The following is a 15,892-nucleotide window of genomic DNA, read 5'->3' on the forward strand; positions in this document are numbered from 1 at the left end:
GAATGAGGCTTTGACCCAAACAGCATCCTATGCTGGGGCTTTCAAGTAAGGGCGGTGACAGACCACAGTCACATCTAGGGAAGTGAGTGGTGGTGTATGGGTCCCTGACTTCCATACCTCCCTGGGAGAACTGGCTCCCCCAGGTAACCCGTGGCCCAGAAGAAAGCTGTGGGCCATTGAGGACCACTTAAGTCAGGACTGTAACTCACCTTGGACCTGGGGCTCCTGCCCTCGGGTAGGCTGGGCGTTCTGCCCCGCCCTCCTGCATGATGACATCATGTTTAGGGTTGAGTCGCCACATAAAAAGCAGCCTAGAGGCGGCCACGAGTCGACACAACCGACGTGCACGCTTTGGTCCCAGGCTACGTGCACGCTGTGCTGGTGTGCCGCTGCCAGCTCGGAGCGGAACAGAGCGCCCCACAGCTTAGAGCCAGCGGCAGCTTTGAGTCGCCGGGACAAAGATGCCTCACTGCAGCCTGCACGCTACTGTCGTCCTCCTATTGGTGATCCTTAAGGAGCAACCTTCCAGCTCAGCCCCACTCAACGGTAAAGTTTCTGCTTGCTTAAAAAAAAAATGAGTTCTGTGCACTCAGCCTTACCCGGGCAGAAGGATTTCTGCCAGGCTCTAGCAAGGTAAAATCACTACTGAGCGAGCGGGGAAGTTGCTGTGTGCCTAGCACATTTTCAAGAAAGGATGCTAGCTTTGGGATCCTTTGAGACGCACTGTTCGCTGAGGTTAGTTGGAGGCACGTTGCCTTTTTAAAGATGCTTGGAGCACAGTTGTAGTTACTCATTTGCCTCTTTTCTGAGCACTACTACCTCTGGAGATGGGCTTGGAAACTTGTTAGCCAGGATCCCGGAACCACGTGCAGAGGGCTGAGAAAGGACTATCTGTCTTCCTGTGTGCTGTGGTCCGCAAGAAGGGGGGTCTGGCTGATCTTCAGAACTCTGAGGCAGTTAACCAGTAGGCTTCACCTCCCTGTCAGGGGGATAATGTAGTCCACCGTTAATCATTGTCTTTCCTCTGGAGAACTCTACTACACGGAACCTACATGTGAGTGCACGTGCCTTATTTCTAATTGTAGCAAGGGGCTGAAACCCAAAGGGTAAGGGTGCTGAGTACGGTGTCAGGTTGAGGTGGGAAGAGGAGCCTGAATTGTGGGCTCGTGTCCAAAGCCTGGATAATTAACTCCTTTGGACTAAGAAAAGGAAAGCAAGCTTTAGCCTGCCTCTCCCCCAGCCACTTTCCTTAGGAGAAGGTGGGGACTGGGTCCTGCTTGTGCCAGTGGACCCCACACTGTGGCGATACTTGTGGGTGTACAGCTCTTGGGTTGCCATAAAAGGGAACAAGAGTGACCGTAATGGCTGTAAATGATTGCCTCTGGTGAGGCAGCAGGGAGAGCATTGCTCCTGCCCAGCAGGATCAGAGCTCTGCACTCCTTTCCCTGGACTCTGTGGGTAACATGCAATGATCCCTTTACTGAATCTTCGTCCACTGGCTGGCAGGGTCTGCCTACTGTCACCTTCCCCATGCAGTCAGGAAGAAGCAGAATGTGGGAGAAGTCCCAAAAAAGTGGGGATCGATTTTGAAAACTGCTAACTTTGGCTAACTGTTAACTCTCAAGAAATCTATGGAGACTGAAGTTCACCAGAAGTTGTGTTAGCACCAAGCACCTCACACAGAGGAGAGAAGGACTCTCTATTGCTCTTTTTTTTTTTTTTACAAGTTTGGGGCTAACCATTCTCCCCCAACCCCACCCCATCATGTCCAACTCATTCTCCAAACTGGGTAAGAGGGAGCTTGCAGTCTACTCTCACTCACGCTGAGCAGTTTTAGCCACTTCTAGGTTCTAAGCTTTTATACTGATATTTATTGGGCAGCTTTCTTGACTGCCTCAGGGGATGAAGCCAAACAAAACTCACTGAGGAGGACAGAAGACAGTTAATACAAGATTGGGGCTGGAGGGTTAGCTGAGTAAGGGGTCAAAGTGTGCTCTGCCTGGCACTTGGGGGTTGAAATTTGCCCAAGTTGCCCCCCCCACAAGAGCCCCCAGTCCAGGAGTAGGAGAAGCACAAGGTGAAGCTGAAAGGTTTTTGGAGACCGCATGGTGTTCTTTGTTGCAATGGCTGAGGGCTGATTCAGTGAACTCCATTGAGCCTGCTCTGCCTGAACTGAAGGTGGAGAGCTAGGCAAGGTCATGCTGCCTGAATGCAGTGTCATCAGCTCCTGGAGCTGCTAGCACCCATGACAGGAAGGAGGCAGGGCAGGACCCTGGACCTCTGGCCTGACTTTGCTAAATGCCCTCTCCTCAGGGCATCTCCTTGCCCGGTGCCAACCGAGTTTGCAAGTTCCAACAGGCACTGCTGAGCTGCCCAAATTCAACTTTCTTTTTTGAAAGGTAATGGTTCTATTCTAGGAAGAGCTTGACACACACACCCCCCCCCTTAGAAAGCTCCTGAAATTCATGGGAACATGGTACATGAGTGATAAACATGCCGAGACTTGTAGCAGGCATATGGTCTATCTATGACAGGTCACCTGACATCACCTGAAAACTACATTCTCCTCTTCTATGGTAGGAAGTCAGTAAATGGCGCTTGAGTGTACAAAACCCAAATGGGGACAATATGAATATATTTTCAAAAGGTATGGAGAAAATACTCAAAGAATCATTTAAAAGAGTCTAAAACCACCCTGGGAAGTAATTAAATGGCAAGTGACTGGGGGAGGGGCAGTGATATTTGTTAAGAAGCTTCGCAGAACTGTCTGACTCTAAACTGTGTCCAGATGTCATTTGATCAAAATTATCAATTAAGTCTGAAAATTAAAAAATGAAATTAACACAGAGGCAAAGAAATGAAACAAGGCAGTAATAGCAGCAATGGAGGGGGAAAAAAGAGGTGATACCAGCATTGGAAAGACAGAAATGAAAAAGCAAGGTTCTCTTTCAGCTTTTAGAAGCCACCATTGAGGGGGATGGGGATTTAGCTAAGTGGTAGAGCGCTTGCCTAGCAAGTACAAGGCCCTGCATTTAGTCCTCAGCTCTGGGGAAAAAAATTAAAAATTAAAAAAAAAAACCACAATGTAGAAGCCACCATTGGCTTGAGTAGGACAGTCCTGCTCACAGAGGGTGGTCAGATCTTTGACACCACATTTTATCGAGAAACAAAGGGGAGCCAGGTCTTTACTCTTCCAGCTATTCCTCCCAACCAGAGACACTCAGAGACGACAGCAAAAGTTGCTCAGGAGTCCCCCAGTGTACAGGGAGACACATCTCAGCTTGGGGGTTCAGTGTTCTTCCAGAGGGAGGGTGAAGGTGGGCAGGCCGGGCGACAAGAGCAGAGTCCTGCAACAACTGCTTAAAAATATCACTTGATGTGGGACCTGTGCACTGTGAAAGGTGGAGAGTGGGAGGTGGTGGGTGGCTCGGGTTATATTCCTGGCAGGATTTCTCCTCCATATTCCTGCTAGGGCTGGCATTGAGACTCAGATGAGGATGGCAGCTCTCTTGGAGGAAAACACCTTCCATTTCTGCTCCCTGGGTACTGATGTAAAAAGTTCTCCAGGATATGGTGTTGAATGGAAAAAAAGCAAGATGCTAAATAGTGTTTCCAGCATGGGAGAAGATAGAACGCAAGAGTGTTTGGTCCATTGTGAGGAGCCCTATCACTCATACCCAAGATATCTACCAGAAGAGGGAAGAGAGGGTGAGAGGGCGAGAGCGAGAGCAAGAGAGAGAGAGAGAGAGAGAGAGAGAGAGAGAGAGAGAGAGAGAGAGAGAGAATGAGAGAGATTCCACTAAACCAACACATTGATTACCTTTGGAGTTTCAAGTCACTTGGAATTCCCTGTCCAGTTAATAATGTTTGGTTTTCTTTTTCCTTTTTTTTTTTTTTTTTCCGGAGCTGGGGACCGATCCCAGGGCCTTGCGCTTCCTAGGTAAGCGCTCTACCACTGAGCTAAATCCCCAGCCCCTATGTTTGGTTTTCTAATATGTCTAGGGATAGCATCTATTCCAGAAGCCCCTTACTGGGTCTACAACCACCCCCATAAACTCCCCATCCTGAGCTCTGTGTGGAGCACAGCTCCGAGGAGACATGGTTCTGGCTCTAAGTCAGAAGTTCTTATTTGGGGCACTGACTTCCTCTTCAGCCTCGCCCATTTCAAAACTAGATGTGGAGTTTCTTCTTCACCTGCTTCAGCTCTGTTGTATTGTACTTATCTGTTTCCCTCTGTTCTTTACAGGATCCAAGTGGACCTACATTGGTAAGTAGAGATTCTAAATGTGTGTGAGTGTGTGTGTGCGTGTGTGGTGTGCGTGTGTGCATATGTGTGCATATGTGTGCTTGTATATACCACAATGGAGGATGTGTGCATGGATTCTGTGACTCCCAGTAAGCCCTTTGGGCCCCTCTAGGTTTTATTTTCCCTATCTGCAACTTGAGGATGGGGTTCTATAGATCAGTGTTCCTCAGACTATGTCTAATGTAGCATGGGCTACACTAGAATCTTCTTGAATGCTTTCTGAAAATGCAGGCTTCTGGGTTCAGCCTGAATGCAAGGAGAAACCTGAGAAACCTGTATTTTTAAAGACATTCCCAAAGGTATAGATTTATTTATTTATTTATGTACTTTTGCTGTGCCGAGGACCTAACACAAGGCCTCTGTCTGTCTGTCTGTCTGTCTGTCTATGTATCTCTGTATCTCTGTATCTCTGTATCTCTGTATCTCTGTATCTATGTATCTATGTATCTATCTATCTATGTATCTATCTATCTATCTATCTATCTATCTATCTATCTATCTATCTATCTATCTATCTATCTATCATCTATGGAGGTGAATATCTTAATAAGAAAGACAGAGGCTTGATGGAGGTTATTTGGGGTATGTGGGTGATTGGAAATGGCCGGGCTGGGGTTGTTGGGAGGAGAGCTATATTCTGAAGTTTTCCCCAAGTAGAAAACCTGCTCTAGGCACTTGAACTGTGAGACTCAGGATTAAGACTTCCAAATTCCAGTAAAGATTTCTCCCAGACCTCCAGCTGCAGGGGCCCTGGCAGGAGGGAGCCCTTCCTTCTCACAGGTCATGTGTACTTCAACAAACAAAGAAGAAAGGGCTCCCTTCTGAAAGTTTGGCTCAGGACCTATAACTTAAGCTGTCAGTGATTCTGAAATTAACATCTTGTGGCCATGTTGTAAGCAGGTCGTGGATGCAGAGATAATGGTCAGTCTTCAGTGAGGCTCGTCCTGTGTGAAATATGGCCCAGGGCTTCTGGGGGCTCGGTTAAGAACATGTTAGCCGGTTTGGCCAGCCTGTAAGAAAGTTGGCAGGGCTACATCATGGCAGTGAACTGGCAATCTCACCACTGGCTGGAGTGGGAACAGAAAGACAGGCACCTGGCCTTCTGACCAGTGTAGGAAAGTTAGTGATATTTTGATATGGACAGAGTCCACTGCACAAGATGCAGCATAGAAATGACCTCCCTGACCCTGTCAGATGAAGAAAGCAGAGGTGTTCTGCCAATGTTGAAGCCAGGAGACTCAATGTCTATGGGTGGTGACAGTCAGGAAAGTTGATTATGAGAGTAGAAGCATACTGAAGGGGAGTCTGACCTTGGTGTGCAAAGATTACCTCTGGAATGCTTGGGTAGCCAGGAAACATAGGAAAGTCACTGAACCAAAAACTACCTTCTCCCAGGCCAAGCCCCCAGGCATTCGGCACCCCGCCCCCCAGCACTGCATAGCTCCACTATTACTAACATCCTTTATGTACTTATTACGTGCAAGGCACGTTACTAGGTGGGTGGGTAATTAGAAGGGTATGCTGAGCTGTGTAGCTGGAAATTACTAAAGTTCATAGTTCAAAGCAGAACATAATAGGTAGTAAGCGCAGATTGCAAATGAATGGTCCAGTGCTCTGATTGTCAGAGGAGAGACCCAGGGCTGGAAGGTAAAGAGACTTCCTGAAGGAACCACATTCCTACATCAGCCTTAAAAGAACAGGAGGACTGGGCAAGGTGAGAGAAGTGCTGTTGGCCCAGGTGCCAAGGGCATCACGCGGGCAGAGACGGGAGGCCAAGCACCTGAAATCGGAAGGAAGCACGTGGAGAAGGCTTTGTAGAAGAGTCATGGGTTTGGAGGTCAGAAAGAATGGGTCAGGCAGAGGAGGCCAGGAAGTTCTGTCTTGTTTTGCATGTAGTGGGCAGGGGAGGGAGCACATCTGGGTTTTAGGAAGAAGACACTTGGGCCGATAGAAAGAAGATAAGTGCTGGACTCTTGAGAAAACTCTGTTCTGTCCCCTGTCTTCACACTCACCTTACAAAAACAGGTCAGGGCGAGAGTCTGCCTATGGAAGAGTCCCTCAGTCAGGTTCTGTGTGTTCCCTGCACGTGTGCCCGCGTGTGCATTTGTGTATACCACAATGGAGGATGTGTAAATGGATTCTGTGACTCTCAGTAAGCCATTGGAGTTCCTCTAGGTTTCATTTTTCCCATCTGCAACCTAAGGATGGGGTTGTATAGATCAGTGTTCCTCAGACTATGTCATGGGATCAGCTACACTAGAATCTTCTGGAATGCTCTCTGAAAATGCAGTTTCTGGGTTCAGCCTGAATGCAAGGAGAAACCTGTATTTTTAAAGACATTCCCCAAGATGTAGATTTATTTATTTATGTACATTTGCTGTGCTGAGGACCTAACACAAGGCCTCTAGAACAGAGGCTCTCAACCTGTGGGTTATGACCCCTTGGGGGTTCAAACAACTCTTTCACAGGGGTTGCATATCAGATATCGTGGATATCAGATATTTACATTAGATTCGTAACAGTGGCAAAATTAAGTTATGAAGTAGCAGTGAAAATAGTTTTATGGTTGGGGGGTCCCCACAACATGAGGAACAGCATTAACGGGTCACGGCATCAAGAAGGTTGAGAGTCGCCTGTCTAGAATCGAGATGAGCACTGCCCACTGAGCCATATGAAAGGACCCAAGGTCCTTCTAGCCAGAGAGTTAGCGCTAGCTTGCCCCCACTGCTTCTGCTGGCATCTCACACACAAGTCATGTCTCTACAGGGTTCTCTGGGTCTCTGTCATAGCCCCCCGCCCCCAGCCTTCAGGCAAAATGAGGAGGGAACAGGGAACAGTCATATCAACTGTAGCTGTTGTGAGCATTGTTACAGGAAGGGCTTCTTTGAGTAGCCATGAGGCCCGGCCTAGGACTCTTCTTCCTGACTACTTGCCCTGGGCAGAGCCCTGCCATCTGCACTGTGCAGTTAGAACAGCTCCGTGATGAAGGACAAACTCTGATAATAAGTGATGAGAACATTGGAAAATCTAGACTCTGTTTTTGCTTTTGGTGTTTTGAGACAGGGTCTCTTCTTAGCCCAGGCTGGCCCCCAAAGCTCACAATGTAGTAGAAGATGACTGAATTCTGACTCTCCTGCCTCTACCCCCTGAGAGGTGGGATTACAGGCGTGTGTTACCATGTCCAATTTATGTGTCACTGGGATTAAACCTGGGGCTTTGTGCTTGTACTCTACCCCTGGGCTACAAACCCAGCCCAAAGCTGGCTTCAATTAGGGGTGCACAGTCATCCCTCAGTGCAGATGTGTACTGGGGGACAGAATGAGGGCAGCTCAGGAGGCAACAGGTCCAGGCCGGCAGCTGGCAGTTGGCACCTGTACCCAGAGTCACACAGGTAGACAGCAGGCTCAGCACTGGGGTTGGAAAGAAGTGGTTTCCCAGCAGGAAGGGCTGAACAGAACACCACAAGCCCAACCAGTGCCATGTGCTGGTTTCTCCAGGGTCCAGAACCCAGCACACAGCTACACTAAATCACCTTGCTCCAGGCTTCCCGCTGGACTTCTAGAAGTATATGGGAATTTCTTTTTCTGCTGTCCCTGGCACTGAGCTGCCATGTTGACCTCAGCGTGGATCTCCAGAAACAGGATCATCTTCCAGCCAAGATGGCCCAGGTCCTGCCCCTTCTCTGTTCCTGCGCTGGCTTTAGAACTTTTGAGACTTGGTCATGAGAGAGGCAAGGGGATGGAGCCGGTCTCCTGCCCACCTCCACTTTAAGCCAGTGCCCAGCCCTCCCCGTAGAGCTGGGTACTTTACCTGCTCAACTGCCGAGTGACTGACCTGCAAGTCAGGCTGTCATGTGAGCAGAGGACAAACTCCAGCCTGCTAAGGCAAACCTGGGGCTGCAAGTCAAGGAGTGGATGTCCTGTGGGCAGTGAGGAGGAGGTGACTGGAAAGTGGCATCAGAGGTAGCTGAGTATACACAGTTCCTTGGCATGTGTACTGTGAACAGTTTATGAGAATCCACCAAGCTGTTGGCTTATGAAACATGCACTTGCTTGTAAATACATTAGATTCAGTGCAAAAGGTGAAAATGTACAGATAGCTGGTAGAGTCATTTTTCTCTGGTAGGCAGGTTTTGCTAGCCTTATGTTAAAAAACAACAGCAAAAATCCCACTGTGGACTGGAGAGATGGCTCCGTGGGCAAAGGTGCCTGTGGCCAAGTCTGACAGCCTAACTTTGCTCAGGTGTGACCCACACAGTGGAATGAGAGAACCCACTCCTGCAAGGTGTCTTCAGACCTCTACACATGGGGTATGGTATGTGTATGAGCATATGCATGGACACACTTAGACATACATTCACACACACATACACACACATACTTATGCATACACACATACACACACATACATACACACACATGCACACACATACACACATACACACATACACACACATACACACACATATACACACACATATACATACACACACACACACACACACACACACACACCCTCCGGTGTGTTTGAAACAATGGAGTAACCAAACAGGAATGCCAGTATTGGGAGTAATGAGGCAAGAGCAGAGAAGAGTCATGATCTCCAGTGGTACCAGGTGGTTGTCTGCAGATTTTAGCTTAGAAAGAGACTCAGGCAACTAAATGGGCCTTCATCATAACGTTGGGAAATGTAGGTACCAAAGCTTCCCCTGGAGCGTCCCACCCCTTTCCAAGTCATCGCCCCCCGAGCATCTGTGAGGTTAGCCTCTCCATTGGACATGTCATTTGGGATCAATGGGGTCCTGGCTGTGTTAGCCAGTGATGTTTGGCTGCAGTAGAACACAGCTCTTCCTGCCCAGCTCAGTGATAGCTGGGGCAGCTTTGGCTTGGGGAAGATTTGGTGTGCCCCAGGCACTGCGGTGCATTCTCAGTACTGCTATTCTCTATGCCTATCCCGCTCCTCCCACGCAATGGATTCTCCTTCCTAAAGACCTACCTTCCGGGGCTGGGGAGGTAGCTCACTCAGTAAAGTACTTCCCATACAAACAGGAAGGCCTGAGTTCCATGTTCAGCAACCACAGAAGAGCTGGGAATAGTGACACATTTGTAACCCAAGTGCTGAGGAGACAGAGACAGGCCCATCCATGAGGCTTCCTGGCCAGCTAGCCTAGCCTAACTGGCTAACCCCAGCTTCCAGGGTTAGCCAGTTGTCTCAAAAACCAATCTTGACAGAGTCTAAAGAAGGACCACGGAGACTAACTCTGGCTTCTACATCCATGTGGACACACATGAGCGTGAGGAAATCACATGGGATCCTCCATAGCGGCAGACACCACACTCACACCCCTCATGTCTCTCCGGCCCTGCCTCCACCTGCCCTCTGCCTGCCTCTGCTGGAATACAAAGTTGCTGCCAACACACGTGCCCTGGGGCCCTGCACACTCTTTAAGCCCTTCTTAGATGTTAAAACCCAGAAACCGAGCCCAGGAAAGGAGCTGGGAAGCAAATGTTACTTTGTACCCTAAAGCAGAGATGGAGACCCCTGTGTCCCTCCCCCAAACTGCAGTAATAAGAGCAGGTCTGTTGAAACCCAAGGAAGGGCAGAAAATGGCAGCTGGGCACACGCAATTACAAGGCAGATTTAATTAAGGGGGTGCATGTCTTTCTCCAGTGTCCCACAGCTACCATCCTGAGCATGAATAAGAGGCCCAAAGTACTCTTCAGAGAGCTGGGAAAGGCCAGGCGTGTTTTTCCTATTAGAGAACTGAACCTTGTCCTGTGTCCGGGGACCTTTCCTGAGGCCAGCCATCTGACCCACTCTCATTTATTACATCTGGGCTGCAGTCCCAGTGACTGCTAATTAAAGGTATGACATGCAGGGTCTGTTGGGATGCGGTGTGGTCTGCCCGCTTGCAATGGTCCTCATCGTTCCTGGGTTGCAGAATTGGGGTTTAACTGTGCCCTGCGTCTTTGTGACTGCAGATGGCCTTACCAGCCTAGTGAGAAGACAGAGGTGGCAGTAGTCATTCCTACAGTTGGCTGTAAACTGGGATGTAGACGTGGGGAGACTCCAAAAGCTGACAGACGTTGGGCATATCCACTAGGTTACTTTCTGGATGGCTGGTGTTAGAAGTAACTTGGCTGCTCTGTTCCTCAGTCTGTAGCTATAAAACAGGGAGAGACAACGTTTACCTCGGCATGTCTCAAAGCACAGTCCTTGGGCCAACACCATCAGCATCAGTGAGACGGTTAGATATGAAGATTCTAGGCCCCGCCCCAGGCCCACCCACCAAACAGGAAGTCTCGGTAGGCCAGCCATCATTTTACAAGCCCTTTATATGAGTCTAGTGTCTACTCAAGTTTGAGAACTACCCTGGGCTTTCATAGGGCTGTGGTGAGGACCAAAGAAGACATTTCATGGAAAGAGGCTGGCTCAAAACTAAAAGCCACTCATCTGTCTATGTCAGTATCTGATGACACTGGAGTACCCAACGTACCCATGTGGTCTCTCTCTCTCTCTCTCTCTCTCTCTCTCTCTCTCAACTGTAGATATCCTCTTATATTCTGACTAAACAAAGGATATCTCTTTTTGAGAAGGGAAGAATTAGACAAAACACACAAGAGCCCCCAAACCCACCCCCAGCCAAGTGGTGCTTTTTCTGGCTTTGTCCTTCAGATCAGTGTGAAGCTGGGTCTAATTTCCTGTGCTTTCTTGGTACTTAGACACCATGTATCTGTCTGTCCAGCCAAGGTCACTTCATCCAAACACCAATTTCCCAGGAAGCAGGCCTATCCTGGGTGCCTGAGCCTAAAAAGGAAAATTAACTTGGCATAAGGCTGTTGGGATTCTGAGCTGCATCTGTCTACATCCACACAAGACCTTCATGGCTAGAGAGCACGTATGGCTCCCTATGCACTTGACTCAAAGAGACCTCTAAATTGGTAAAAGAGCTGAATTCAAAGGTGGTGTGTGTGTGTGTGTGTGTGTGTGTGTGTGTGTGTGTGTGTGTGTGTGTGTGCGCACACTCCAGAAAGCCAGAAAGCACACATTTTTGAATGAATGTGTCACTGTGACAAAATGCCTAAGGGGAGAAAGTTTTTTTAAAGAAAGGGTCTCACCGTGTAGCACTGGTTGGCATTGGGCTTGCCGTTTAGATGAGGCTGGCCTTGGGTCACAGGGGTCCCGTTGCCTCTGCTTCTTAAGCATTAAGATTAAGGGCACAAAATACTGTACCTGGCAAAGAGAAAAGTTTTTTATTTCCCTCATGGTTACACAGCTTTCACCAGCTGTCGTCATTACCCTGGCCCTGAGTGAGGCAGGACATTGTGGTAACATGGTGGAGACGGTGGACTGGGGCAGGGCTACTCATCTCATTACAGCCAGGGAGCAGAGAGGCAGGAACATCCATGTAGCTCCTTCACAGACCCCTCCTCAGTAGCCTTCTTCCACCAGTCATTCCCACCTCTGATGGCTCATTAAGCTATCAATACCCTCAGGGATTCCCAGATTTATGAAATTATTGTCCAGGTGAGTCAATCACCTCTCCATAACCATACATAGCAACTGGGACCAGACCTTCAACACATGAGTCTTTGGAAGACATGTCAAATCCAGAGCATAAGAGCAGTGAAGAAAATGGTTCGCACAACGCTTTAGGGAAACGCCCACAGGCTAAAGGAGACAGGCCCTCTTTCCTAGTCACTTACTTTCCTCTGCCAGGCCGCCCTGCAGTGAAGGAGCCACACAACTAGATTTTTCCAGGGCAGCACTGTGGGACGTAGATAGAGTAGGTGCACCTGCCATAGTCAGAGACCGGATTCTATTGGTTCCTGATTATCTCCCTTCCCCACATTTTAGCACTCCTGAAACCAAGATAGATCTCTTTGGGACAAGAGTCTCACTATGTGTCCCAGGATATCTGGAAGCATGTGGGTCTTCTGCCTCAGCTTACTGAGTGCTGGGCTGAGAGGCTTGCACAACCCATTGAGTCTTTGGTGAGAGATCCATTCACCAGTGACATCGAGAACCATGAAAGTATGGTGGCTGTTTCACAAAGTTTTACCGAGAAACCATGATCCAGATGCCAGGAATATGGAGAGAGGAACTGAAATGAGTGGTTTCAATAAGTAGTGAAAACAAGCGGGGGGTGGGGGGAGTCAAAGGATGGGAGAGGTGATGGCTGCACACGCTCTGCTCCAGCATCTAGGACAGACAGGGACTCACTCAGTCTTGACTATAGCTCTGCCCAGCCTTCCATCACTCCATAGCTCACACGCTCAGGCAGTGCTGGGTAAGCAAGGAAAAGTTTTAGCAATGTAATTGATGTGTCCTTTTAGTTTACAGAAGTATCCCTTTACAGGGCAAGCTTATGCCAACCAGGAAGGAACAAATCTTGGCTGCCACCTCCCCTCCTTGTGTCTATAAAGGTTGACTCAGGATTGGCAGAACTCTAAGATAACTCTTAAGTCAGATGGTTCTGTTTAGCTCGCCTTACCTTTTACAATGCTTTTGCAATCCTTAATTGGTGATTCAGTCTGCTGCAGGACCTCTGGGTAGAATGGGGAAGACCCGTGCAGTTCTCATAGGGACACGTGCAGATTCCTGCAGAGGCGCCTCAGTCACGATGAGAGTGGGCTTTGCTTACTGTACCCAAGGGTGACATTAGCCAATGAGTCCCAGGGCTCTTTTGGAGTAGCCCCTCCCTTGAAACTGCAAGTGGAATGGAGAAAGAAAAAGAGGTGATACTTTCCCTTGTGTGACAGAGATGTTTTGTAGCAGATCTGAAGCAGTTATGCAAGTCACTGTTTCCCTTCTTGGCTTTGGTTACCAGGAAGACCAGAGACAAACTGTAGCTCCAGCTTGAACAAATGCCTATTTTTATTTATTTATTTGAGATAGGGACTAACATGTCCCAGGCTGGCCTCAAACTCGATTTATACCTGAGAGTGACCTTGAATTTTTGATCCTGTTTCCATCTTCCAAGAGCAGGGATCACAGGGGTGTGCCACCACACCTAGTTTTATGTGGTGCTGGGGATTGAACCTAGGACTTTGTTCATGCTGGTTAAGCACCTGAGCACCTGAGCTATGCCCCCAGCTGATTTTTGTTTGATTTTAAGAAATTACTACAGCAATGAGCTGGCTACCATGTAATAATCAGGTTTTAATACACCCGAGAGGATTAGTTTACATCACGCTGCAAATATTTACTGAGTGAATAGTAAGTGGCAAACATCGGGTTGAGGACACAGACAGGCATCAAGACTGAACTCTGTTATGGGACTGACAGTCTGGAGACTCAGGAGGTAACTGGTTCTTAAAGCACTGAGCAGAACTCTCTCGTAGAGTCTTAAGGAAAGGATATGGGGAGTCGTTCTCAACCTTCCTAACACTGCAGCCCTTTCATACAGTTCCTCCTGTTAGGGTGAGCCCCAACCATAAAATGATTTGCTACTTCATAACTGTAATTTTCCACTGTTACGAATCGTGAAGTAGATATCTGATATGCAGGATATCTGATATGTGACCCCTGTGAAAGGGTCATTTGACTCCCAAAGAGGTCACGACCCACAAGTCGAGAACCACTGGATTGGAGCAGTTCCTTGAGGCAGCATGAGCTGAGATCTGAAGGTCATTTAAGAGTCAGGGAAGAGCACTGGGGACAGAGCACAATGGCTCAGCGAGGAGGCTGGCATGTTATGAAAGTGACCCAGAACCTCAGTGAAGAAAGAAGATACTTGGGGAGAGAGAGGAGCCTTCAGCCTGCTAGGGAGGCAGCAGGAAGCTGCTACCAGATGTTCTAAGTAGAATACTCATGTGAGGGGGAAGCTTTGAGAAGGATTATCTTGGCAGTGAGATGAAGAATGGATTGGGAGGGAAAGGCTGGGAAGGGAGACTGGAGGAATGTGAGGAAAAGTGGAGTGGGTTCCAGATCACAGGACCGGCAACGTGGACATGGACCTGCTGGAACGGTTTAGAGCCATACGGACAGCTCCCAGTGGAGCCGGCCTGCTCCGCTCAGCGTCACTGAGTACTCACGCAGGCTGACTGTCACTCTTGCTTGGAAGGGTCCTAAGGTAGCACGGGGAAGAGGGGGTGCAGATGGAGCTATTCAAACCTCATCCCCTTTACAAACAAGGCCAAGAAACGGTTGGCAGGTGGCTAAGCAGAGCAAAGGGGCCTCGCACACCCAGACCTAGGCCTCCTGACTCTCACCTGAATCACTTCCCCAGGCGCTCGGCTTTACGCCAGAGATTGTGCTCCTGCATGGCACATCATGCCACAGAGGAAACGCAGGGATTGAAAGAAAAAAAGTAGACAATGTGGACGTGTCAGAGACGAATCACGTCAAATTAACTCGCTTTTCTTCCCCTCCACGGGATAAAAGGCTTGGTGGTTAAGGGAAACACAATAGGCCTGTTGATATAAACAAGCATTTGGCAGAGCTCATCGCCGCGTGCTCGTGGGAAACGTGGGTCAGACCGGTGTGATTGCTTGGAGGAGAAATTAGCGGCCTCTAGGTCACCGCTGCCACTCTCAGCACCTGGGGAAGAGATACAGCTTTCCCTGGGAGCCGTCCCGAGCCAGTGCCCTTTTCTGAGGCCTTAGGACTGCCACAGATGGTGGTAAAGGTACTGTGGCTGGCTTGAGAGCACAGTGGAGGATGTGCCTGAGTGAAGGAGCCAACCAGGGGTGGCTCTGGCTTGCAGGCCTCAAAAGGGATGGAGAGCAGGCCCTGCAGGACGTGAGAAGAGCTACATGCAGAAATGGCAGGAAGAGAGGTGCAGCACATCCACCCTTGTTCACACATGACCTCTGCTCTCCTGACACCTTCATCTCTCCTGACACCTTCATCTCTCCTGACACCTTCATCTACTTAGGGGGGCTGGTCTCCCAGTTTGTTACTGAGCTCATATTTTGGCCTCCACATATTGTTTGGCTCCATCTTAAAGCCACTCCTTCGCTGGCAAGTTCCCTGAGAGTCCCCACTTTTGATAGACTTGTTGGTGTAATGGGTCCATTAGCAAGGAGGAGGCAGGAAGGGTCTCATCTCTAAATGGATATCTGGTAGAAGACCACAGGGGTTGAGAGTGGTCCTGGCACCTAACTGCCACAGGAAGGACAGGTTTCTGCTTCATGAAACCATCTCCCGGGGCAGCCACGCACAACTGCACTAGCTGTGAGACCTGGGGTACCTTGCTTTGATTCTCAGAGCTCCGCCTGCAGAATGCAGGGAGTAGCAGCCTTCTAACCGTCATTCTGCACAGTCTAAACATGACCTTGGTGACCATTGATGAAGACTTTTCCCTCAGTGGCAGCTGGTGATCTGGATCTTGCTGTGTCCAGAGTAGTGTTCTGGGGCCTGTGAGTGGTGATGTGCCAGTGAGGGACCACGCATGCCCAGGAGGTGAGTTACTCAGAGGGGATGTGACCATGTGCTGAGGCAGTTATCCTCCCTCCCCATGGGGGCTGCCCAGAGTCCCGGATCTTGTGATTGGCTCCAGAGGTGGGTGGTGGTGATTCAGGAAACATCTACCTATGGACACAGCTCTGGGATTCAGAAAAGGCACTGAGGAGACCATGACAT

General features: G+C 49.1%; 1 protein-coding gene and 1 long non-coding RNA gene across 8 annotated transcripts in view; one reads left to right on the plus strand and one right to left on the minus strand.

The window, feature by feature from the left end:
- The first annotated feature begins 238 nt into the window (after positions 1 to 238).
- Car12 (carbonic anhydrase 12) overlaps positions 239 to 15,892 on the plus strand; it is a 55,743-nt gene continuing 40,089 nt past the window's right edge. For 2 of the 6 annotated variants that reach the window (XM_063265771.1, XM_006243311.5), the window contains exons 1-2: positions 239 to 546; positions 4,247 to 4,267. In XM_063265771.1, the coding sequence (XP_063121841.1) occupies positions 462 to 546; positions 4,247 to 4,267 (106 nt within the window). In that variant the 5' untranslated portion in view covers positions 239 to 461. Of the gene's footprint in view, positions 547 to 3,906; positions 3,941 to 4,246; positions 4,268 to 15,561; positions 15,713 to 15,892 lie in introns of those variants that run through there. The other 4 variants (XM_063265772.1, XM_063265774.1, NM_001080756.2 and 1 more) reach the window with 4 other exon arrangements.
- On the minus strand, positions 9,934 to 15,579 carry LOC120094191 (uncharacterized). 2 transcript variants are annotated; one of them, XR_005488268.2, is made up of 4 exons: positions 15,501 to 15,579; positions 12,801 to 13,015; positions 11,425 to 11,539; positions 9,934 to 10,469 (listed from the first exon to the last, which is right to left on the minus strand). It is a non-coding gene; the product is annotated as an uncharacterized LOC120094191 (long non-coding RNA). The 2 variants fall into 2 exon arrangements; XR_005488267.2 differs by having other exon boundaries at positions 12,801 to 15,559.

The sequence above is a fragment of the Rattus norvegicus genome, chromosome 8 (genome assembly GCF_036323735.1).
Source record: "Rattus norvegicus strain BN/NHsdMcwi chromosome 8, GRCr8, whole genome shotgun sequence".
In the NCBI taxonomy this organism is placed as follows: domain Eukaryota; kingdom Metazoa; phylum Chordata; class Mammalia; order Rodentia; family Muridae; genus Rattus; species Rattus norvegicus.